Raw genomic sequence first — 26,740 nt, forward strand, 5'->3', positions numbered from 1 at the left:
AGAAAGTTGATATCACCAACCATTCCCATTTTATTTAGGTGTATCCATATAAATGGCCCACCCTGTAGTACAAGGGAAAAAATGATTCCCTATAGCGGGATGGGGAATTTCAGGCCCGAAAGTGTCCGTGTTTTGCCAGTAGTGGGCTCTTTAATTGCTCCTGAGACTGCAAGCACGCACACGCAGCATTCACACGCACCAAAGATGCTGATGTACCTTGGAGTCAGTGCGCTCTGCGCTCTGGACTCACGAACGATCTCGACAGCCCTAGCTCGTCCTGTGATGTATATATGCCCCCCAGCTCATCTTATGATGTCTATATTCTCCCAGCCCCTCCAGTGATGTCTATAGGTCCCCAGCCCCTCCTGTGATGTCTATAGGCCCCCAGCCCCTCCTGTGATGTATATGCCGCCATCGTTTCCTGTGATGTATATATGCCTTCTGCATTTCCTGTGGTGTATATATGCCCCCAGCTCCTCCTGTGATGTATATATGCCCCAGTCCCTCCTGTGATGTATATATACCCTCAGCATCTCCTGTGATCTGAACTTACTGTTACAAGTTCTTTTCAAAATTAATCAGAAAGAGTTGTTTCCAGACCAACGCAAATCTGGAAAAACAGTTGCGAGTAGTAACATCATCACTACCAACTAACATCACACGTCTCACCAAAGAGAAGCAGCTCCAGCCATCACATTAGGGGTTAGTTAATTAAATTGTTTGACCAAATACATTTCAAATAGATTACTTTTAGGGACTAAAAATTACAGACTAAAGTAAGAAGAAAAAAAAAGTAAAAAAAAAATAACAACAAAATTTATAAAAACTAAAATTCGAATCCCCACTTTTCCACAGTTAAAAACAACTAAATGAAAAAAATAATGTTTTTATGATTGATAACGCAATCTCCATTAAAATCCTATCCATGAAAATATGAATTACCTAAAATTTAAGAAAAATTTAATTCCCTTTTTCTAGCAGCACCATATGGAAAGAATGAAGCACTGGTTGGGAATGCGCAATGCTGCTTCATTCTAGCGGGGTTAAAAGTGCTCCACAGGGGATAAATCAATGAGTTATCATCATTCTTGTAGATAGATGATCATTTGTTTTCAACAAAGAACTCCTTTAGGATCTTTTTAAAACAGAAAATAGTTACATATCTTATATCTATCAAACATACAGTAGAAAAATCTATTTATATAATTGCCTTGTACTGTTTTCATTTCCTGTTCTGTCCAGATGTCACCTTATCCCAGAATTCCAAGAGGAGGAAGTTCACCGACCGCCATATTGGGGCACCCAAGTGATGGGTGTCTAAATATGGAAACTGCTGCTGGTACCAACCGATTGTGTGGTACCACCAGCGGAACACCGTCGCACCACACACACACACACACACACACTCACACACTCACACACTCTCACTCACACTCTCACACTCATACACTCACACTCATACACTCACGCTCACATTCACACACACTCAGACTCTCTCTCTCACACACTGACACTCACATTCACACTCACTCTCACACACAGGCAGACTTACACACTCACATTCACACTCACACACACTCAGACTCACACTCTCACACTCATACACTCACGCAGCCTCTTGCGCGGTACTACCAGCGGAACACCATCACACTGCGCATGCGTGAATTCTGCGCAGGCGCAGTGAATCATTCGGCTGGTCCCGGTGGCAGATGCACGACAGGAAGAGGAAGCCGGTCACATTAAAGTAGTTTTCCCACAAACGAAAGTTCATTTTAAAAATTGTCTGTGTCTGACCATGTTTGGAGCATACCACATCTCCTGGGCAGGGGAGGAAGCAAAAGACAATACTGACATTATAGCAGGGGATCACAGAGGATGCATTTTGTGAGGTAAAATATTTCACTGACTGTTTTTAAGCAATATTTTACCTCACAAAATGTATCTTCTGCGATCTCCTGCTGTAATGTCAGTATTGTCTTTTGCTTCCTCCTCTGCTCAGGCGTTATGGTATGATCTGTACATGGTCAGACACAGGGGTGAGAGAGACAGAGCACAGGGGGAGACAGCTCAAATGGGACAGCACATGAGAGGAGAACACAGCACAGGAAGGAATGAGACAGCAGACAAGGGGGGATAGCACATGGGGTAGACAGGTCAAACAAGAGAGCACAGACAGGAGAAGTCAGCACATGGGGAAAGAGAGAGTGGATAGGTGGGTGAGCACAAAAGAGAGATTCTCAATGCTGCAAAGCCTGCCCTCATCATGACATTACCGCCCTCCTGATGCGATAGCATCGGGCCTCCATCTAGTATTAAAATAATAACAGGTGAGAACAACTTGTAATAATTACAAAGGGTGAAATAAGTTATGAATATGTCACCAATAGGGATGAGTGGACCTGCGGAAGTTCGGGTTCTGGTACTGGACCCGAACTTTATTCCAAAGTCTGGTTCGGGTACAAGAACTGTACCCAAACTTGATCCAGAACCCAAATTCTATTGAAAACTATGGGGATCCGGACATTTTAACTGGAAAATTGTCTCTCTCTCCACCTGGATTTTCCCCGGAACTTCGAACATTGCAACGGACTTCTGGGAGAAGTCCGTGTTCGGCATTTACACACGTGGTCAAAATTGTTGGCACCCTTCATTTAATGACAGAAAAACCCACAATGGGGACAGAAATAGCTTGAATCTGACAAAAGTAATAATAAATCAAAAGTCTATGAAAATGAACAAATGAAAGTCAGACATTGCTTTTCAACCATGCTTCCACATATTTTTTTTTTTTTTAAATAAAACTCATGAAATAGGCCTGGACAGAAATGATGGTAAAGTTCATTTTAAAAATTGTCTGTGTCTGACCATGGAGCATAATACATCTCCTGGGCAGGGGAGGAAGCAAAAGACAATACTGACATTACAGCAGGGGATCACAGAGGATGCATTTTGTGAGGTAAAATATTTCACTGACTGTTTTTAAACAATATTTTACCTCACAAAATGTATCCTCTGCGATCTCCTGCTATAATGTCAGTATTGTTTTTTGCTTCCCCCTCTGCTCAGGAGCTGTGGTATGTTCTGTACAGGGTCAGACACAGGGGTGTGAGAGACAGAGCATGGGGGAGACGGCTCAAACGGGACAGCAAATAAGGGGAGAACATAGCACAGGAAGGAGAGAGACAGCAGTCTGTGAACATAGAGCTGATGTGCCTTGCCAAAATTGTCTCATCTGTCCATAGGACATTCTCCCAGATGTTTTGTGGCTTGTCAACATGTAGTTTGGCAAATTCCAGTCTGGCTTTTTTTTTTATAGTGTCCTCCTTAGTCGTCTCCCATGAAGTCCACTTTGGCTCATACGACGATGGTGCAATCTGACACTGATGTTCCTTGAGTTTGAACTTCACCTTTAATCTGTTTAGAATTTTTTCTGGGCTCTTTTGTTACCATTCAAGAGACCTGCGGTTTATCTGTGGATTAGCCTGCGGTTTTGCCCTGCGGTTTATCACCTCTACAATGGAGGTGTCATGATCTCAGTGCGGGTTTGACTCGCACACGTGGGGTTAATGTCTGGAACCAGTGCTGATGACTGGCATTTCTGGGGTTAAAGGTTGTGATCCCAGTGCAGGCTTACCTGCACACCTGGAGCTATGATTGTGGCCTCTCCCTGGTTCTGGGAGAGGCTTCTTATAGCCTCAGGACGCTCCCATCCCCCGTCAGTTATACTTTCGCCCTTGGCATTGTGTGGTGACACCTGAGTGTGTTTGTGCTGTGTTCTGGTTACTTGATTCTCTGTGTACGATTCGGTCTGTGCTCTGGATATCGCTTTGGATTCTGCTTAGTACCTTCTATGTCTGTTTGGTTTTGACTTCTGCTTGGCCCTGACTATCCGTTGTGTATCATCCCTGGTACTTTACTGATATCTCTGTGTATGACGTCCGTTTTGCCTGACTCTGAGTATTTCTGCATAGTGTCCTGCCATCTCTGAAAGCAGGATGCTAAGCCCCGCCCCCTTGCAGTCACATGACCGTAGGTCCTGTGACTGCTTGCTAAAATTCAGCGTCCACAGGTCCTGTGTATCTGTACTTTCTGGCTGGACTTGACCCCGGGCCCCCCTACAGTGCGGGTGAGTCCCTGCTCAGCGTAGGCTGCACGCCGGCGCTGACAGGATCCTGACAGGAGGAGATGGTAAACCGCAGCGGAATCCGCTGAAAGAATTGACATGTCAATTCTTTCTGCAGATTAGAAACCGCAGCAAATCCGCGCGGAAAAATCTGCATCGTCTGCATTGCGGTTTCCATTTCCCATAGGATATTATGGTACTGTACACTGCAGCAGAAACTGCTGCGGATCCGCAGGGACAAAACCGCTGCGGATCCGCAGCAGAATCCGCAGCGTGTGCACACACCCTAAGTAATCCACTCGACCTCCATGGCCTGTATGTACGCTCACCTTGCAAAACTTTATTGCTGAACAATATGCATTTTGAAACGCTTTTAATGTTTGCTCAACAACATTTAGACAAGGGTGTAAAATACTGGGAGAATATTGTCTGGTCAGATGGGACCAAAGTTGAACTCTTTGGATGCCATAATTCTCACCATAATTGGGGGCCAAAAGGCACTGCATATCACCCCAAAAACACCATACCAACAGTTAAGTTTGAAGGTGCGAGCATCATAGTGTGGAGCTGTTTTTCAGCATACAGCACTAGCAAACTTCATGTAATTGAAGGAAGGATGAATTGACAAATGTTCTGAGACATTCTTAATTAAATTCTGCTGCCATCTACCAGGATGATTAAAATGAAAAGATGGTGGACATTTCAGCAAGACAATGATCCCAAACACAGCCAAGGAAACTTTCAGTTACGGTTTCAGAGAGAGAAAATAAAACTGTTAGAATGGTCCAGCCAATCACCAGACCTGAATACAAGCGAAAATTTATGGAAGGAACTAAAGCTCAGAGTTCATAGAAGTAACCCACAGAACCTTTAGGATTTGAAGAGTGTTAATGTGGAAGAATGGGCCAAAATCACACCTGAGCAATGCATGCGAATAGTTTCTCCATACCGGAGGTGCCTTGAAGCTGTCATCACCAATGAAGGTTTTTGTGTGAAGTATTAAATACATTTCAGTAAGCAAGATCAATACTTTTTCGCTGTGTCATTTTCTCATTATTACACATAACTTAATTTATGGACATCTATGGTTTGATTTCTTTTCCTGTGTGGATTGATTGGGTTGTAACTGACATTTGGGGAGAATTTCATATCAATTTAGAAATATATTGACGTCGAAAATTGATGAAGTGTTCAATACTTATTTCACCCGCTTTATATATACAATGATGTCAATTACAGGCCTCTCTCATCTTTTTAAGTGGGAGAACTTGCACAATTGGTAGCTGACTAAATATTTTTTTCCCCACTCTACATTTTATTACATTCGCCACATAAATAGAGCAGTAACACTGTACTAGTCATCTTTGCGGGTGTTGATAAGAGTGATAAAGACATTCCTGAATAAATGTTGCCCTCTAGTGGCTTTACATGAATATTGACAGATCTCCATTCCTCACCATATTTCCATGAGAGCGCAGGCCACCTTCCTTCTAATGCTTACTAATGGGTGGCTGAGCTTTTCCTTGAGAACCATCACAGCTCCTGCCCCAAGAGCCTGGGAAGCGTCTGCTTGTAAGCAGAAATGTAATGTTTCCAAGATGACCTCCTGTATTTCATCCAGCTCGGATTCCAACTTCCTCACCAGCTGTGAGACTAGGCCTGCGTCAACCAGAGCGGCTGCACCTGCAATACAAGCATGACACAATATGTGATGAGGCAGTAACCATATTGGGCACATACTTTGTCCACTCAGCAGTTTTTTTTGTAAACCTGGCAGTTTAAAGTGTGCCAGCTTTAACTCTATGGATATACTGTATATTAATTTCACTTCACTGTATACAATAAAATACACAGTGACTAGCGCAGTGAGACTAGCAGTGCAGCTCTGCTGTTCTAATGAGGGCAGATATACCTGTCTGTGGTAATATTAACACTCTCCAGAGCGCACAGCATAGAGGGAACAGCCATTGTCACTGCACGATGTCATAATTGTACTATATCAGAACAATACATTTCATAAGTAAAGTCAATGAACCCAAAAAACCTTACTATGACACCTCTAAAGCTGGCCATACACATTAGTTAACTGTAAGCCAAACGATGCTCCAGTCGATCATTTGGCTGACAGCGATCTCAGCTGAATCTCCCATACACAGGACGTTTGGCTGAGTGCTCCAGTGTTCAGTATAAGAATATCGCCGAATGACACGGCAGCCGGCGACTTATCTCTGGGAGGACAATGTGATTGGCAACCCAAATTCAGATGTGCAGATGACGACTCTCCTAGCCATCGGTTGGTAGGGTGTCACCATAAACATTAGACCGTCGACCAAAGCTGTTGATATCAGTCGGTTCAGCCGACATTAGACTGAACTGTATGGATGGATACTTTATAGGGGTTGTACACTCCGAAGTTATGAGTCTTCAGGCACTCCATGTAACTGCCCACTTGTGAATCCTCACATTGCACCGGGAGCAGGCAGTCATGTGACTGCAAATATGCGATTTACATACTTCCACCCACATTCCGACTAGACTGTTTTTGGACCTTTCTTGATACACTTGTATTGAGCAAGGCGATGCCCATCTAATAGTCAAGTGACCACACATATGCAAATTACATACTTGCCATGTGCCCACTGCATCCAACACCATAGAATCTTCACAGTATGCAGTGTACGCGATTGTGAGGATTTACAAGTCTTCAGTCACATAGGCTGACTGCAGACTTGTAGTTTAAGACCTGACAACCCCTTCTAGCATGTTAACACAATTCTCTTACCTCCTGTCATGATTCTACTATTCACTGTGTACTGGACGCAGTGAGTGACAGCTCAGTTTCCCTATAGAATCAGGGTCGTGCTGAGCTGTCAGTATTGTGAGTGACAGCTCACCTGTCCAATCTGGGGCAGAGGCGTTATGAGCTACCAGTATTTTGAGTGACAGTTCAACCACCAAACAGGGCAGAGGCGTGCTGGGTGATTCCCTGGCTATTTAGCTGTTAGTCAGTGTCTGATTATTGACTGTTGTAGCGTTGGCTCGGTGGTGTGTGAGCCTTGCTTTCCAGTGCTCCGTTTCTCATCTTTTGATGCCCGACCTTGGACCTTGCCTTTGACCATCCGTTTGCCTACCCACTTTGTCTTGATCCGTTACCTTTCTGATGAGCTCTATTGGAATCTGACCCCGGACCTCTTGATTACCCTTTCTCCAGGCTTGTTTGTGAGTAGTGACTAAGCACCACATTTGCAACTCAGTGTCACACTCCTGCATACAGAGTGATTACACAGGTCTAAAAAAAAAATTATTTTTCTGGTAACAATTTTTTCAATGGATTTAAAGTATTTTGAGGGTGCTGAATTCAAAAATCCCATTACTTTTGCTGAAAAGGTTCTAGATTTTTATATAATTCATATATGAAAATAATGCAATCCCCCAATGCGACTTGTGTGCGTTAAATTCAATAGCTTTTGCTCTTTCTTTTGACTCTTTGACAGTGTCTTAGGTAATGAAATGTCCCATATAATTATTTTGTATTTCAATGTGTAGGCTTACAAGGCTATAAAAGTGACTTTTTGAAACCAGAATTTTACTGTAATTAATTAACTATTAAATATCTCAGAAACTAGAGCCAATCTGACAAAACCAAAGTCATATTATTATGAGCACTGTATACTTAAAGGGCTTTCCCACGAGCAAAAGTTCATTTTAATAAATAGATCTTGGAATAATAATAAGTTCCACAATTGGATGTGTTTAGATAAAATGTTCCTGTGCTGAGATAATCTTATACATGTGCCCCTGCTGTGTGCTATGTAATGGCCATGTCTGACCGTACAGGAACATGGTCTGATCATACCACAGCTCCTGGGTAGTGTAGGAAGCAATAAAAAGTATACAGATAGCACAGCAGGGGATCACAGTCAATTCTTTTTGTGAGATAAAATATTTCATTGCCTGTTTTTAAATAATGTTTCACCTCAAAGAAATAATTATTTGCGATTCAATCCTGTAATGTCTGTATACTCTTTTGCTTCCTCCCCTGCCCAGGAGCTGCGGTATGATCAAACCATGTTCCTGTATGGTCAGACACGGCCATTACACAGTACAAAGCAGGGGCACATCTATAAGGTTATCTCAGCACAGGAACATTTTATTTAAACACATCCAATGGTGGAACTTATTATTATTCCAAAATCTATTGATTAAAATGAACTTTTGTTAGTGTGAGAACCCCTTTAATTTAAAACTGTTTAGGCATCATTGGCACCAAAATCACTGTATACCAGTGATATAGGAAAGATTAGTGGCATCAATAACATGGGGGTTTAAATGGGTTGTCCAGTAAAAATAAGTAATCACCTATGAATGGGATAGGTGATAACTTGATTGGTGGATGTTCCGATAGGGAGATTAAAGAATTTTCATCCCGTTACAAATTGGAGTGACAGATCAGATCGCTGCTCCATTCATTCTTCTTGTGGCTGTCTGAAAAAGCCGAGTACAGGGCTTGACTGCACCATAGAGAACGAATTGAGCAGCGATCAAGCATGTGCACTGCCGCTCCATTGTATCAGGGATAAAAGTTCCCTGTTCTGACAATCAGTGCGAGTCCCAGCATTCTGATCAACACATTAGCACTTATTCTGTGGATAACGTTTTCACTGGACAAACATTTAAGGGCCTTGTACACCACCATTTGAAAACTGCTGAATCATGCAATTTCTACAGATAAACATTAATAATAGCAATGGTCTCCTGCTCTCTTCCTCGACAATGGCAGCGGAACCTAGTGATTGGAAGTCATGTGGTATAGACAGGACATCACCACTGCAGCGATGTAGCAGCGCTGGAGCAGCAGAAGGCAAGTAGAGGTTCATTCAGACGTCAGTGATTTTTTCCTTTTTTCATGGACCCATAGACTGCATTGAACTAAGACACAAATCAAAATCAAACATGTCACCGTGTTTCTGAGCAGATCACTCAGTTGGCAAAAATACATGGACATGAGAACAGCCCCACATACTTTCACAGATACAAGTTCTATCCATAAAAACAACTCAATGTCCAGCAGCAGCCGCAAAGGCAAACAAGATTTTAGGGTGAATAAAAAGAGAGATAAAATCCCGCAATCCCAACATATTATTACCCCTTTATAAATCACTGGTGAGACCACATCTAGAATATGGGATCCAGTTTTGAGCTCCACATTTTAAAAAGGATATTCAGAAGTTAGAATCAGTTCAAAGATGGGCAACTAGAATATTACAAGGGATGAAAGGTCTCTCATATGAGGAAAGGTTGGAAAAGTTGGGCATGTTTAGCTTAGAAAAAATACGCCTCAGAGGAGATATATAAATATATGTGTGGTCAGTACAAAACACTGGCACACGACTTATTCCTTCCAAAGACCGTGCTGAGGCCTAGGCGGCGCTCCTTACAGGAAGAAAGGCAATTCCGGCAGCTAAACAGGAAAGGGTTCTTTACAGTTCGAGCAGTCAGACTGTGGAATGCCCTACCAGAGGAGGTAGTAATGGCAGACACTATAACAGCTTCTATAAAAGGGCTGGATGATTTCCTTGATACACATAACATTGCGGGTTATAGTTTTATAGTTAGATTAGTGACAAAATGTATAATTGGTGGACAAAGGTTGAACTTGAAGGAACTAGGTCTTTCTTCAACCTATGTACAGTGGGGCAAAAAAGTATTTAGTCAGTCAGCAATAGTGCAAGTTCCACCACTTAAAAAGATGAGAGGCGTCTGTAATTTACATCATAGGTAGACCTCAACTATGGGAGACAAACTGAGAAAAAAAAATCCAGAAAATCACATTGTCTGTTTTTTTTTCCTTTTATTTGCATATTATGGTGGAAAATAAGTATTTGGTCAGAAACAAGCAATCAAGATTTCTGGCTCTCACAGACCTGTAACTTATTCTTTAAGAGTCTCCTCTTTCCTCCACTCATTACCTGTAGTAATGGCACCTGTTTAAACTTGTTATCAGTATAAGAAGACACCTGTGCACACCCTCAAACAGTCTGACTCGAAACTCCACTATGGTGAAGACCAAAGAGCTGTCAAAGGACACCAGAAACAAAATTGTAGCCCTGCACCAGGCTGGGAAGACAGAATCTGCAATAGCCAACCAGCTTGGAGTGAAGAAATCAACTGTGGGAGCAATAATTAGAAAATGGAAGACATACAAGACCACTGATAATCTCCCTCGATCTGGTGCTCCACGCAAAATCCCACCCCGTGGGGTCAGAATGATCACAAGAACGGTGAGCAAAAATCCCAGAACCACGCGGGGGGACCTAGTGAATGAACTGCAGAGAGCTGGGACCAATGTAACAAGGCCTACCATAAGTAACACACTACGCCACCATGGACTCAGATCCTGCAGTGCCAGACGTGTCCCACTGCTTAAGCCTGTACATGTCCAGGCCCGTCTGAAGTTTGCAAGAGAGCATTTGGATGATCCAGAGGAGTTTTGGGAGAATGTCCTATGGTCTGATGAAACCAAACTGGAACTGTTTGGTAGAAACACAACTTGTCGTGTTTGGAGGAAAAAGAATACTGAGTTGCATCCATCAAACACCATACCTACTGTAAAGCATGGTGGTGGAAACATCATGCTTTGGGGCTGTTTCTCTGCAAAGGGGCCAGGACGACTGATCCGGGTACATGAAAGAATGAATGGGGCCATGTATCGTGAGATTTTGAGTGCAAACCTCCTTCCATCAGCAAGGGCATTGATGATGAAACGTGGCTGGGTCTTTCAACATGACAATGATCCAAAGCACACCACCAGGGCAACGAAGGAGTGGCTTCGTAAGAAGCATTTCAAGGTCCTGGAGTGGCCTAGCCAGTCTCCAGATCTCAACCCTATAGAAAACCTTTGGAGGGAGTTGAAAGTCCGTGTTGCCAAGCGAAAAGCCAAAAACATCACTGCTCTAGAGGAGATCTGCATGGAGGAATGGGCCAACATACCAACAACAGTGTGTGGCAACCTTGTGAAGACTTACAGAAAACGTTTGACCTCTGTCATTGCCAACAAAGGATATATCACAAAGTATTGAGATGAAATTTTGTTTCTGACCAAATACTTATTTTCCACCATAATATGCAAATAAAAGGAAAAAAAAACAGACAATGTGATTTTCTGGATTTTTTTTTCTCAGTTTGTCTCCCATAGTTGAGGTCTACCTATGATGTAAATTACAGACGCCTCTCATCTTTTTAAGTGGTGGAACTTGCACTATTGCTGACTGACTAAATACTTTTTTGCCCCACTGTAACTATGTAATAACTAAGTAAACTGAAGTCTGCATGAACCTTGAGGCTAAGTGCAGACGGACTTTTTGGCCCTGCGGATTTTTCCGCGCAGAATTGAAGAAATCCGCAGGTCAAATGACCTGCATTTTTCCTGCGGATTTCTTCCTTTTTTCTTGCGGTTTTCCCCTGCGGATTTCCCCCTGCGGATTTGGAGAATGGAGCAGGTGGAAAACCGCACAAAAGAAGTGACATGCTGCATATTTTGAACCACAAGAAAAACGCGCGGAAAAATCCGTAGCCTCTGCACAGCGGTTTTTTTTTTCAATTGACTAACATGCTACTGTACATCACAATGCGGTAAAATCTGCTGCGGATCCGCTGGATATCTGCATCGTTTGCACATGGCCTAAGGCTACATTTTCAAGAGGATGAAGTTTTTGGGTCTGGATTGATATTTGGACTGCAGTACAGAGAGATAAAAAGCCTGACAATAGTGGGTACAGCTGACTTTGGCATTGTGCACGTGTCTCCTTCGCCATATCTTATGAAAACTAGGAGGTTTGAGCGCGGCTAGCTTCTATAGCTGCCAAGTTGGCCAGAGAAAGAGTAGGAGTTTACTGAGTAGAAGCAGTAGATAGCTTAATCAGCTCCCCAAATAAAATTCTGAGTGTGCCAAGCTGCATACAAGCCTAAGATCATCATGGGCAATGCCAATTGTCAGCTGGAGTGTTGTAATCCCCCATCACTGGATTCTGGAACAATAGATTTGTGGACATGTTGTTACCAACTACCTACTCGCATGAATACGTGTTCTATCAGCATTTTGCACAGAGATCAGGTACCTATTATAGTCCATGTGGCAAATCACATACGGCCATGTTTTTTTGCGGCACATGTGTCTGTAAAAAATTGTGAAGATATGCCTATCACAGATCAAAATTATCTGTAGAAATCTATTAGTCTGCAAAATCATCTCCAGCGCACATTGCCATCCGCGTGGGTTGTTTTTAGCAGTGCGATTGGGGTAGGAGAAGCTCGGTAATTTATTTATTATTTCATACAAGGAAATCACTGATCAAACACTGATGAAAATCGGATTCAACACATATATGAAAATCTGACTTTTTTTTTGCGTTTGAGCAAAGTAACTGATGTCTGAATATGGCCTTAAGTGCATGATCTGTTATTAATATACTGTATGACTTCATGAAAATCTCTTGGCAGAAAACTGATGCCAGGTATATTGGTACACATTTTGAGCTGTCTAGTTCATAGAGTGGCATCTCTGTATATCCCAGACATAAACTGACCATGTTTCTGAATATATTACTATGCTGTACATATCCATAGAAAGGAATTGATGGAGACGAGCTTTCTTGATCTCATTAGCTGTAGTTACAGATGTAGGTTCATCATGGCTTGATTACAAGCCAACTGTGCTTGAAGCTGCAAATCCTGATTAGCCTATTCTATTGACCTTTAGAAAGAACATACAAAAACCTCAAGTATTATAATGAAAAGGAAAAGACATTGAAAGCTTTTTTTTTCTACATTTTATCTAAATTATTTTGCTCATTACGATTCAGGGTTATTGTTTGGGCACAAAATAAGTTTCTGATTCACTGACAGAATAATAGGGACCCAAGAGCTATGGCGTCATCCCTATTCTCTGCACAGATGATCAAGCTGTTTACTCCTAATTCATGCTATATTTTTGTATGCATAGGATGGGTTATTTTTTATACACTAAAATGGAATGTATGACCTTGAATTTTATTTTTTACTAATCAAAGCCATATAGTAAAAGTATACTCACATTAAGTTTTTAAGTTGTTTTCTTAGCAGAAACTGAGCTCTTCAAATCCTCATCAAAATCTTGGAGATTCCACTCCAATAACTCAGCCCAAAAACCCTGATGCTATGCGCACATACTATCTTTTTCAGGAGGGCTCCTTTGCGGAAACCGCCCCAAAAACCTAAAAGAAAATGCTCAAAAGAATGAACATGTGAATTTGTATGTAAATATGACTTGCTGTGAATGTATTAAGTCTGATGAACAACTTGACTTCTTCTGGTGTCTAAAACCACTAAGCGGTTAAAAGAAATATGTCCATTCTTCTGGCGCTTTCCGCTCAGAAGATGCATAGTACTTACAATACATATGTGGGTAGCCATTTTGCCTAAACCAGCTTACAGATATCCTTTATAACAGCCACATGGACTATAGGAGCTTCTCACAAGATTAGAATATCATCAAAAAGTTAATTTATTTTAGTTCTTCAATAAAAAAGTGAAACTCATATATTATATAGAGTCATTACAAACAGAGTGATCTATTTCAAGTGTTTATTTCTGTTAATGTTGATGATTATGGCTTACAGCCCATGAAAACCCAAAAGTCATTATCTCAGTAAGTTAGAATAATTAACAAAAACACCTGCTAAGGCCTCCTGAGCATTTAGAAAGGTTCCTTAGTCTGTTTAAGTAGGTTCCACAATCATGGGGAAGACTGCTGACTTGACAGATGTCCAGAAGGCAGTCACTGAGACACTCCACAAGGAGGGTAAGCCACAAAACGTCATTGCTAAAGAAGCTGGCTGTTCACAGAGTGCTGTATCCAAGTATATTAATGGGAAGCTGAGTGGAAGGAAAAAGTGTGGTAGAAAAAGGTGTACAAGCAACTGGAATAACCACAGCCTTGAAAGGATTAAGAAAAGGCAGTTCAAAAATTTGGGGGAAATTCACAAGGAGTGGACTGCTGCTCGACTCATTGCTTCAAGAGCCAACACACACACACACACACACACGTATCCAGGAGATGGGCTACAAGGGTCGCATTCCTTGTGTCAAGCCACTCATGACCAATAGACAAGCCCAGAAGCATTTTACCTGGGCCAAGGGGAAAAAGAACTAGACTATTGCTCAGTGGTCCAAGGTGTTGTTTTCAAATGAAAGTTAGTTTTACATTTCATTTGGAAATCAAAGTCCCAGAGTCTGGAGGAAGAGTGGAGAGACAGACAATCCAAGCTGCTTGAGGTCTAGTGTGAAGTTTCCACAATCAGTGATGGTTTGGGGAGCCATGTCATCTGCTGGTGTAGGTCCACTGTTTTTTAACAAGACCAAAGTCAGCGCAGCCGTCTACCAGGAAATTTTAGATCACTTCATGCTTCCCTCTTCCGACTAGCTTTTTGAAGATGTAAATTTCATTCTCCAGCAGGACTTGGCACCTGTCCACACTAATAAAAGTATTGAGTGCATTTACTGAACATACATTTCAGTAGGCCAACATTTTGGATTTTAAAATCATTTTTCAAGCTGGTGTTATGAAGTATTCTAATTTCCTGAGATAATGACTTTTGGGTTTTCATTGGCTGTAAGCCATAATCATCAACATTAACAGAAATAAACACATGAAATAGATCACTCTGTTTGTAATGACTCTATATAATATATGAGTTTCACTTTTTGTATTGAAGAACTGAAATAAATCAACTTTTTAATGATATTCTAATTTTGTGAGAAGTACCTTTATGTCTGGAGCTGATATGTGACCTTTGTTGAGTTCATAGGAAAATGGAGTAGGTAAGCTGTGTCCATCACCAATTGTGAATGATTTGATCCTACTTTATAATATAGATGTTACCATGTATTATAATACTCCAGTGATGATAATGTAGTGGCTGCTGAGAAGTGATCTCTACGGAACAGGAAGTATCAGTCCATTATGGAAACTGCAACATTTCAGTGCATTCTTTTAATCTAGATAATAAAATGTAAAATTTGAAAGATAATGACTAAAAAATTTTTTTAAATCAATATGTTTCATTTCTGAGAGTACTTTACCATTCAGTAGAAAAGCAATGTCTTCAATTTCTCTGACATCTACACTATTTTCATCAAAGGAAAGAAAAAGTACTGTATAAAATTACTTATTACAAATGTATTGTGTGAAGTATGCCATATATATTCTTAAAATAGTAAATGATATACTATAAAATATAGATAAAATATAATAGGGTCACTGATCTGTAAACATTTGCGCCCGTCTCGATATTTCCACTTCTGGCTTATGTTGGACACAGGGTGGGATTTCCTATGTCAGCACATAATTAGGGTTGTGTGTGAAGGGGGTTAGATCATTGACTTCTTTCAATAGCTAAGCCAGCCCCCTTCTCTGTCATAGACGGTTCATGGGCTGAGAAGGGTGCTGGACCTAGCTATTGAAATAAGCCAGTCAGACAGCCCACACACAGCACTGATAACATATTGACACGGGAAACGCTGTCCTGTGTTGACTACAAGCCAGAAGGGCACCTGTCAAGGCCATTTGTATGAATGTACTATTCAAGTAAGTCAATGATCATGGTCACTGTGGAATCACAGTCTGCAAACAAGCCGTATACCCAATATGCAGGGGTGAAACAAACAATCATGGTGGCAAAGGGTGCAACCATAACTGGGCTATTGCAGAAAGGGATCCTGCTGATCCCAGTGCTGTTTTCAACTGGAAGTGTGTCTTCAGGTGTGCAGTCAACTGAAATGTATTGCGGTGTGGTGCTTGCAGGTACGCAGGATACAGTGACGAGTCGCGAGACGATTCGGTGCTTTCTATAATAATGTTTATAGGACTAGAGGGAACTTTCCTCCGTCACGGCCTGATCACCAAAAGGGGTAAAAAGTGGTGCCCTCGCAGGGGCTCTATGCAAGCAAATACAAACGGGGTAGAACACGACTACGTCCGGCAATAGCCGGTCATTATAGGGCCGCGGTATGGCCGACTACGGGTCCTTAATTATATAGTCAACTTAGCCGTCCAGACGTCCCTCGCTGGTCGGGATGGTGGTCTTTCTGCGTAGCAGTCGCTAGGCCCAGTTGCTGAAGCATTGACGAAGTCTTCGCACACTTCGGCGCTCTGACACTGGAACCCCACAGGCCCCGGCGGAGTCCTTGGACAGATGGGCCGCAGCCCCCGGACTGGGGCAAGCGGCAGTGATGTGGGGTGGCGAAGGGCGGGCCACCTGCACAGCTAACGGCTGCGACGGGGAATCCGCGGCAAGCAGAGGCTTGGCCCCTGCCGCGGACCGGAGCGGGACAGTGGTGGCCGCCGACGGCACTGTACTTGCCGCGACCACTGAGGAGAGCAGGGCGGCTGCAGGTGGCGGGGAATAGGCCGCAGCCGTGGGCTGGAGCGAGGTGGCATCGGCAACGGGCGACCGCGGGTAGGCCGCAGCCGCGGGCTGAGGTGAGGCGGCAGCGGCCGCGGGTTGAACTGGAGCCACAGTGGCCGCGGGCTGGAGCGGGGCAGTAAGTCTCGGATGATGGTCTTGGCGCCGTCCCTCTGGAGTCCTCAGTGAGCGTCTTCCCTGGCACTGGTAAGTCACTCTAGCTTTCAGTCGCTCCCAGGGTCTCCTGCTGCCTCTGTCCCGGTCTGCTGACTCATCGTCCCTGGAATTCCCCGCCCCTTTATATTGGTCCCTCCCCCAGCCCATCTGTCTGCCACAACGGTCCGCCCCCGAATTCTGTCCCCCGGGAATAGTTTCCCACGGAACATAGATGACGGCTCCCTTGGTTCCGGCCTGGACCCTCGACGGGGGCCATTCCTCCCACACTCCCCCGCCCTGTATGCTCGCCAGTCCTCGGGCAAAGGTTTTCGTGGACTCGGGTTAGTATTTTGGGACGACAGTCCTTGTCGCCATACGAACTGGTCCTGTTCATAACGTTCAGGGGGTTTGCCAGCTGTTGAGCACTCGGAGCGTCGAAGCTCGGGTGTAGTGGCGTCTTCTGGGGTGGTGGAGGGTGGTCGAATAGTTGGTTTTTGTGGGATTCCCGGGTCTGCTGTAGTGCCACTACTGGGTTGACCCGCAGATGTGATGGGGAAGTCCTCTTTGTCATCCAGGTCCCAGACCGTGGGCAGGGGTCGGGGACCTGAGGGGTCGGGGACCTGAGGGGTCGGTTCGAGCCGTGGGGGATCAGTAGACTTACAAGGCCGTAACATGTTACGGTGCACAACCCGAGTGAGAGGCGCGTTGTTTACTTCAGATTGTATTTCGTACACAGGCCCGTCGGGGCTTATCTGGCGCAACACTCAGTACGGGTTCACCTCCCACTGTGGTTCTAACTTGTTTTGGGGATGTTGATCAAGCAAGAGTACCCAATCCCCAGTCTGAAAGTCAATGGGTGGGGGCAGTGCTCCCTCCAAGTGTTCTAGATCCTGGAGCTTTGTATGGACGATTTGGTGGAGGGTCTGCAGCCGGTGCCGGTGGTTTCGGACCCACGAGGATACCCCGGTCCAGGGCTGGGGTTCCTCCGGGTTCAATTCCACTTCCGTAATCCCCTTGCCTTCCCGTCCGAACAGCAATGAGTAAGGGGTGTACCCAGTCACTCGACGCACCCGATTGTTATATACCCACACCAGCTCAGGGACATATTCAGGCCAGCGGGTCTTGCGGTCACTCTCCAGGGTGCGCAGCATTTGGATTAGTGTATGATTGAATCGCTCGCAGGCTCCGTTTCCCTGCGGGTGGTACGGCGTAGTCCGAGATTTATCGATACCGTAAAGATGATGTAGCTCTTCCATGACTTTTCCCAGGAAGCACGCTCCCTGGTCCGAATGTATTCGTTGCGGACAGCCGTACACTTAGATAAAGATTTTACAAATCGCATAGGCGGCCGACTCCGCTGTTTGGTCTCAGGTGGGGGTGACCCACGGCGAACTTGGTGAAATGGTCCACCATAACGAGACAATGTTCATACCCCTAATAGGCAGGACCTATGGTCAGATAGTCCACCGTAAGAAGCTCCAGAGGGGCTTATGTTACAATAGTCTGCAGCGGGGCTCGTTACGCGGGAGGTTTAGCGAGCTCGCACGGGCGGCAGGTTCGGCAAACCTCTTCTACAGCAGTGTGCAAGCGTGGGTGATACACTATCTAATGCAACCATTGTAAAGTCTTTTGAGCACCAAAATGGGCCCCCTTCTCATGGGCTTCCCGGGACAGTTGGTTGAGATGGGCTCCGGGCACGATCACCTGCCATATCGTAGCTGACGTGGTTCGTGACATGGCTTTTCGATATAAAAGTCCCTTTTTGATGATTAGCTTTTCCCACTGGCGCAACATCAGCAACATATCTTGGGTCAAAGTCTCTCTGTGAGCCCGTGGGCAATTTACCAGTGGCCACCCATCGGCGCAGGAGTCCAACTTCTGTATCTTCCTGTTGCTGCTGAATCCGTTTGTCGTGGGGTTGTTCCAGTATCCCTCCTAGGAGTCCCGGATGAGGCGCTTCTTGCGTGTTGACTGTAAGCACGGCGGTGGTGAGGGCGAACGGCGTCTCTTCTGCTTCTAATTCGTCGTCTCGATTTCTCCCTGGGGTGGTGTGTCAGATTCTGGAGAGCGCGTCGGCGTGCACATTTTCAGCTCCCCGTTTGTAGATGATAAAATTGAATTTGGCCATCCAAGCCACCCGCCACTGCTCTAGGGCCCCCAGTTTGGCATTCTCCAAATGGGCTAACGGGTTGTTATCGGTCCGCACTACTGCTTCGGAGCCCGCCAGGTACTCTGCGAATCGCTCCGTCATTGCCCACACTACCGCGAGGAGCTCGAGCTTAAAGGAGCTGTAATTGTCCGGGTTGCATTCTGAGTCGTGCAGCGACCAGCTACCTTAGGCGACCACTTTCTCCCGGCCGTCCTGCACCTGTGACAACACAGCTCCTAGTCCCTGGAGGCTCCCGTCGGCATGCAGGATGAACGGTTGCGAGAAATCCGCATATGCCAATACCGGGGCGTCCGAGAGGGCAGCTTTGAGATCTCGAAACGCATCTTCCTGCGGTTGCTGCCACTGGATCTTCCGTCCGTTCGCCCCGGCGGAAGCCCCCTTCAGCAGGTCCTGCAGGGCTCGGCATGCAAAATTCTTCACGAACCGACGGTAGTAGCCGGCCAACCCCAAGAAGGCCTGCACGTCTTTCACCGTCTCGGGGGTAGGCCACCCCTGGACGGCAGCGACCTTTTCCAGGGATGGTCGGACACCCTCTGCCGAGAGGGTATGCCCCAGGTATTCGATCTGGGTTCGGAACAGGTGGCATTTCTGGGGCTTTACCTTTAACCCGTATGTCTGCAGCTGGCCGAGCACCTGCCCCAACCGCCTCAGGTGGTCCTCAAACATGGCGGAATAGATGATAATATCGTCAAGGTATATCAACGTGGCTTCAAAGTTGAGGTCTCCTAGACACCGCTCCATCAACCCCTGAAAGGTTCCTGGAGCGTTGGCCAGCCCAAACGGCATCCGATTGAACTCGAACAGTCCCATGGGAAGGATAAATGCTGCTTTGGCTCTGTCTTCCTCCGACATCGGCACCTGCCAGTACCCACTGGCCAGGTCTAGAGTTGAAAAGTACGTCGCGTTCCCCAAGGCAGACAAAGACTCTTCTATGCGGGGCAGTGGATACGAATCCTTGATGGTGCAGGCATTCAACTTCCGATAATCCACGCAAAACGCAGAGTGCCATCTTTTTTCCGAACCAGGACAATAGGGGCCGCCCAAGGGCTCTGGCTTTCTTGGATGACCCCCTTCCGGAGCACTTGGGCTAATAGAGTTTTCACTTCCGGGCATAGCTGCGGTGGTATTTGCCGATATCGCTCCTGGATGGGGGCCGCTCCTGCCATGGGGATCCGAAGCGTGATGGCCGTGGTACACCTGAAGTCGTCCTCGTGGCTGGCGAAAACACTGTAAAATTGTCCAAGAAGTTTCTCTACCTGGAGAAGCTGAGCTGGCGCTAGGCTGGAAAGTTCGGCCCGCATTCTCTCCAGGATGGCTCGACCTTTCTCTTGGATCAAGGATGCGGCAGGTCTGTTGGGTTCGTACCGTTACTGCCCAGGGATCTTCGGGTTGCACCCTCAACTGGACTGCGGGGTCCAGCAGCACCTCCTCCAATGGCCTTACTAGTTTGGCCATTTCGGCTCGGGGCTTCAGGGCGATATCTTGATGTTCCAGGTTGACAAAACGCACCAAGACGGTCCCTTCCCGCACTGTGGCCAGGGAGCGGGCCACCAGGATGCCAGGGTGCAGGCGCTCCGAGTATCATGGTTCCACCTGCACCTCCACGCCCTCCAGTGGCATCGGGGCGCGGATCGGCAGAGCCACCACCATCTGCCCTGGAGGAAGCACGAGCGCTGAGCCTGCCGGCACGATGACCTTGCCCAGCGCCTCACCCTCCTGACACTCCTGGAGCACTCGCGCCTCCCGCACCAATCGCTGGAAGACCTGCCCCTGGGCCGTGCGAGATCCCCACTGACTTAGGGTCTCCTGCGTGGAATCGTTGAGGAGTAGATTGCCGAACTCCCGCAGTACGTTCATGCCCAAGATGATCGGATGACGGTAGCTAGTCTCTCCTTGGGTTAGGACCACTCCCCGGCGGCCGAGGGATTTACCACACAATGTCATCTGAAGCCACACCACTCCGGCGACAGGTACCGGCAGTTGGTTTGCGGCCACTAGTCGTATCATGGGCCCCCACTGGGGCCTTGCCGCTTCCGGGAAAAGCTGCCGGCATGGTCTTTTCCTGCGACCCCATATCCACTAGACACCACACAGCACAACCCTCGACTTCGGCCCATACTATTGGGCACCTAACAACCAGTTCTTCGGGACTTCCACCACCCCTCGTTGTGGCTTCCGGCTCCGAGCGGCGTCTCCATGCCCAGAGCGCTCTGGTTTAATGTCCGCCGGGATGAGTATTTCCCACGCCGTGGACACTACCGTGCGAAGTGGCCCAGTTCTCCACACTCATAACACCGGGGTGGTGAGGCTCGGCCACCCTGGGTATTGCAAGGCCCCCAGGGCTCCGTTCTCTTCTTCACTACAGCCAGCTCGCCCCGGATACTCTTCAGTTCTTGTCTCATTTCCTCAATCCATTGAGGTGCTTCGACAACGCTTACGGAAGACTCCATGCTCCGGGCTTTCCCCACAGGAGCCATCATCCCCTGCTCTTGCTCTCGTACCCAGGCCTGACTCCCCACTTCAGAGAAGGCTATACGTGGGTTCACTTGGACCTGTTCCCGCAATGCCTGCATGATTAGCGGGTCCTGGAGTCCAGTCACTAGCAGGTCACGCAGGGTAATGTCGATGGGCCCTACCCCTATTCCGTCCTTCCTTTCTATGGCCGTGTATAGCTCCTGGAGGACGTTCATATACTGGGTGATGGTCTCCCCCTCCCCCTGCATCCGACTGAACAACCGGGTTCTCAACTCCCCCACGTCTGTTGGATCCCCGTGGGTCTCTTCCAGGATCTGCAATATCCTGGCAAAAGTGTTGCGACATCCCAGGGGTCTCAACATTACCGACTTCCGGGCTTCCCCATCTAGCGCCGTAAGGGCCACCTCAGTCTCTAAATCGGGGGTCATGGGGTGCATGCGGAAAAGGCCCCGCATACATTCTGTCCAGCTCCACAACAGCGTATCGAAGCCAGAAAACCGGGGAAAGTTGCTTAGCATAGCCCCCAGGGAGATGCTGGAGCGGGGACCCCATCATCAGCAGCGCCCACGGCCCCACTCTGATCAGGCGCACTGCCGTCTACGCTCGGAGACTGCATCCTGCTGACTACGCCAAAATGTGGTGCTTGCAGGTACGCAGGATGCAGTGACGAGTCGCGAGACGATTTGGTGCTTTCTATAATAATGTTTATAGGACTAGAGGGAACTTTCCTCCGTCACGGCCTGATCACCAAAAGGGGTAACAAGGGTTGCCCTCGCAGGGGCTCTATACAAGCAAACACAAACGGGGTAGAACACGGCTACGTCCGACAATAGCCGGTCACTATAGGGCCGCGGTATGGCTGACTACGGGTCCTTAATTATATAGTCAACTTAGCCGTCCAGACGTCCCTCGCCGGTTGGGATGGTGGTCTTTCGGTGTAGCAGTCGCTGGGCCCAGTTGCTGAAGCGTTGATGAAGTCTTCGCGCCCTCCGGCGCTCTGATGACACTGGAGCCCCACAGGCCCCGGCGGAGTCCTTGGACGGATAGGCCGCAGCCCCCAGACCGGGGCAAGCGGCAGCGATGTGAGGTGGCGAAGGGCGGGCCACCTGCGCAGCAAACAGCTGCGATGGGGAATCCACGGTAAGCAGAGGCTCGGCCCCTGCCGCGGACCGGAGCTGGACAATGGTGGCCGCCGACGGCACTGTACTTGCCGCGGCCACTGGGGAGAGCAGGGTGGCTGCGGGTGGCGGGGAACAGGCCGCAGCCGCGGGCTGGAGCGAGGTGGCCGCGGGTAGGCCGCAGCCGCGGGCTGAGGTGAGGCGACCGCGGGTTGAACTGGGGCCGCAGTGGCCACGGGCTGGAGCGGGGCAGCAAGTCTCGGATAATCGTCTTGGCGCCGTCCCTCTGGAGTCCTCAGTGAGCGTCTTCCCTGGCACTGGTAAGTCGCTCTAGCTTTCAGTCGCTCCCAGGGTTTCCTGCTGCCTCTGTCCCGGTCTGCTGACTCATCGTCCCAGGAATTCCCCGCCCCCTTTATATTGGTCCCTCCCCCAGCCCATCTGTCTGTCACAACGGTCCGTCCCCAAATTCTGTCCCCGGGAATAGTTTCCCACGGAGGCCACAGTGGGGGGCATTTCTACTGTGAGGGTGTCACAAATGGAGAAATCACTACTGTAATATAAGTAATTTTTGCAAATACTGTTACTATGGAGAAACTCCACGGCGGTACTATGGCATTTTTCTTCTTTATCTGGTGCAGTGTAGCAGTGAGAGAAAAAGCGTGGCAGGTGCTGTAGAATTGATCAATCATAGATGTTTGTGAGTTACTTTTTGCAGAGATGAGTTCTAGATGGAAGAAGTCTGCGTTGGATGAAGAAGAAAAGTGAAAATGAATTGCTACATTTAAAGGTCAATAGATACTGATACAGAGTTACTTGTAAATCACTGGATTTAGCCGTACTATATACACTTATACAACCTAAAAAGCTCCTTTATATAATGTCACTGGTATTAATATTAGTGTTCGTAATGTGGTTGAATTGGTTTGTAAGTGTGATAATTCCCTTCCCTCCACTTTAGTTTTTTCCTATCCTCCACTCCACAGTGCATTCCGCTGTTATCTGTGAGTGAATTTTTGTATGCCTGGTATTTTCAGTTACTATTGTTTGCGTTGCCTTGTTCGTGGGGTGGGTGTACGATAGTGACCCTCTTCCCTGGTAGGGGTAGAGAACAGACAGAGGGCTGATTCAGGAGATAAGTCAAGGGTGGCGGCCCTGGCATCTTCACCTTTAGAAGTATCCCAGGGAATAGGGGGATCTAGGGCACCCCCTAGTGTGAGCGGAGAATATGTGCTTGAGTGGAGAATATGTGCTGGAGAAGAGAACATGTGCTTGAGCGGAGAATATGTGCTTGAGCGGAGAATATGTGCTTGAGTGGAGAATATGTGCTTGAGCAGAGAATATGTGTGTGGGCGGAGAATGTGTGTGTCTGTATATGTCTGTCTGTGTGTACCCATGCGACCAACAGCCCCTAGTGATTGCACTTAAGCGTCATCTGATGGGACTACTACTCCCATCCAGCTACGTCTTTTGTCACATATAACAGAGACAGCATGATCCGATGATGGGAGAACAGACTCATCATCCAGCGTCTGTGTTCAACTGTAAAAAAAAATCAAACCATTTACATAATTACATACATATTTACCTATAATATACTTACTCACCGAACACCTAATCCCCAATGCCTGTGTCTCCTGCAATCAAAAATAAGAAACCAGCATATACTCCCTGTCCGTCGTAGTCCATTTAATACCGAGTGTCCAATGTCGATGTCACCTGGTTGCCGGCGATACACTGCTGGAGAGATTACCACCTGTCAGTGTATCACTGAGCCGCTGTGAGAGTTCACCGGAGTTTAATAGCTGATCAGCTCCGGTGCTCTCACTTACAGCTCTCACACAGCAGTAGTGCCGTGAGAGCACCGGAGCTGATGAACTAGGGTCAACTCTCATGGCAGCTCAGTGATACACTGCAGGAGAAATTACCTCCTGTCAGTGTATCGCCGGTGGCCTGGTAGAGCTGCGACATCTCCAGATGTGACTGTTCTACACGTGAGATCACCGTGGGACACTTGGTATTAAGTGAATTATGTCCAACAGGATAGTATTATATGTTGGTTTATTATTTTTTGATTGTTTGCAGGAGACAAGGGCATCGGGGATTAGGCCTTCAGTAAGTATGGTAAATTTAGATTCAATAAAGGAGTCTGTGTGATTATTTCAAATAAAAGACTTTATTCTGGGTGTGTGTGTTTTTATACAATATCACTATGGGGTTAATAATGGATCGGTGTCTTATAGATGCCGCTCCATTACTAACCTGTGGGTTTGATGTCACCTAACAATACAAAGGTGACATCAACGCCACAAATATCAAATCTACTTGCCACCGCTACAGGGCAAGTGGGAAGAGCGAGGCTAAGTGCCAGAATTGGTGAATCTATAAGATGTTCCATTTCTGGGGCGGCTGAGAGCTGATGTTTTTAGCCTGGGGGGAGGGTGCAAATATCCATGTCCCTTCCCAGGCTATTAATATCAGCCCGCAGCTGTCTGCCTAGCCTTTGTTAGTTTGATTTTATAGGGGAACCCCATGTCAATTATTTCTGGAGTTCACCTGTAAACTAGCCAGTAAAGGTTAAGCAAACAGCTGTGAGCTGATATTAATAACCTGGAAACCTTTATAGCTATTGGCTCCTTCCCAGAATATTAACATTAACCCTCAGCCGTTGGCTTTCCCTCTGCTGGTTATGAAAATTATGCGGGAGCCCATGCAATTTTTTTTAATTTTCTGAAAAATAAACAGATATTGCATTTCACGCAGATTTCTGAGAGTTGCTGTTTCATTACAGCATATGTAGGTTAATTATGTTAATGCTCCTACATAGGCTGATGACTGTGTGTGTGTGTGTGTGTATAATATATATTATTCACTTATATTTGTGTGTGTGTGTGTAAACATTATAAATTTGAACATGGTATGTAATGACATTATGGTATTCAATGGAGAATGAAAAATAAGAGGATGAACAAGGAAATTACATCACAATTCTTTGTTTTTATAATATATCTTTATTTAGCTCTATGGATTTATAAAAATGCATGAAAATCGCATGCAAAAATGAATCGAAAACGTGCGTATTTTTCTGCTGTGTTTTTCTGCCAAGAGATGCAGAAATTTCTGCAAGCAAGCACGCAATGTGCACACACAGCTTTAGATGTCATTGAAAATCCATAGCAGTCCCAGAGTGGATGGGGCGAAAATCAAGTATGAACACTTTCTCTTTATTCAAGAAAGGTGATCTGAGGAGCCCAGTTCATGGATTCCAGAGCAGGAAACTATTTCCAAATCCCTCATACACACGTACCCTAAACTCAGCTAAGCGGGCATATGTTGTCAAATAAAGGAGGGGAATAAGGTCAGTCAGGGCCGCCATCAGAGCATTACTGACCTGACTGGGATATGGGGTTATTGGGCCCCAACGGCAGGATTCTGCCGGTGCAGAAACTGAACCTGTGTCCGAGATACAGGTTCAGTTAAACTCTATTGCCATGTGGGTCCGCCAGCCAATCAGAGGCTGGCAGCTGATGTCAGCACGCATGTCGCCGGCATATGACGTCATTGTCATTCAACGGCAAGTGCGCGCTTGAACTGCACGGAAGGAGCATCGCCGCAGGAGCACCGCAACGTAAGAAGAAAGATTTTTTTTTTAAATGAAAGCGGCATGGGGGCAGAATAGAAGACACGGGGGCAGGATGGGAGAGAGAGAGGGAAGAATGGAGACACGGTGGGAAGAATGAAGACACAGGGGGCAAGCATGGAGACACAGGGGGAATAATGGAGACACGGGGGAAGAATGGAGACACAGGGGGCAAGAATGAAGACACAGGGGGCAAGCATGGAGACACAGGGGGAATAATGGAGACACAGGGGCAAGAATTGAGACACAGGGGGAAGAATGAAGACACAGGGGGCAAGCATGGAGACACGGGGAATGGAGACACGGGGCAAGAATGGAGACACAGGGGGAAGAATGGAGACATGGGGGGCAGGATGGAGACACATGGTGCAAGATGGATACAATGGACACAGATGGGGCAGGATCACGGGACATCACATGGGGGCAGAATGGAAAATCACAAGGGTAGGATGGGAGAACATATGGCTGGAGCCAGGAATGACATACACGGGGGCCAGGATGGGGAATATTATTACCATAGGGGCTAATTAAGGGATATTATTACTGCAGTGATGTATTTATTTTATTTTTTGAGGGTACTGTTTTAAATATGAGGGGCGGTCCTGTTACAGTGCAGGGCGA

The 26,740-nt window shown here is 46.4% G+C and overlaps 1 protein-coding gene across 1 annotated transcript in view; it reads right to left on the minus strand.

The window, feature by feature from the left end:
* The window catches only part of RSPH14 (radial spoke head 14 homolog), a 301,306-nt gene that overhangs the window by 16,342 nt on the left and 258,224 nt on the right, over positions 1-26,740 (minus strand). Inside the window, exon 4 of the mRNA XM_073582821.1 lies at positions 5,581-5,806. Within this exon, the coding sequence (XP_073438922.1) occupies positions 5,581-5,806 (226 nt within the window). The remainder of the gene's footprint in view (positions 1-5,580; positions 5,807-26,740) is intronic.

Source organism: Dendrobates tinctorius, unplaced genomic scaffold (genome assembly GCF_039654945.1).
Source record: "Dendrobates tinctorius isolate UK_male_01 unplaced genomic scaffold, ASM3965494v1 ptg000073l, whole genome shotgun sequence".
NCBI lineage: Eukaryota > Metazoa > Chordata > Amphibia > Anura > Dendrobatidae > Dendrobates > Dendrobates tinctorius.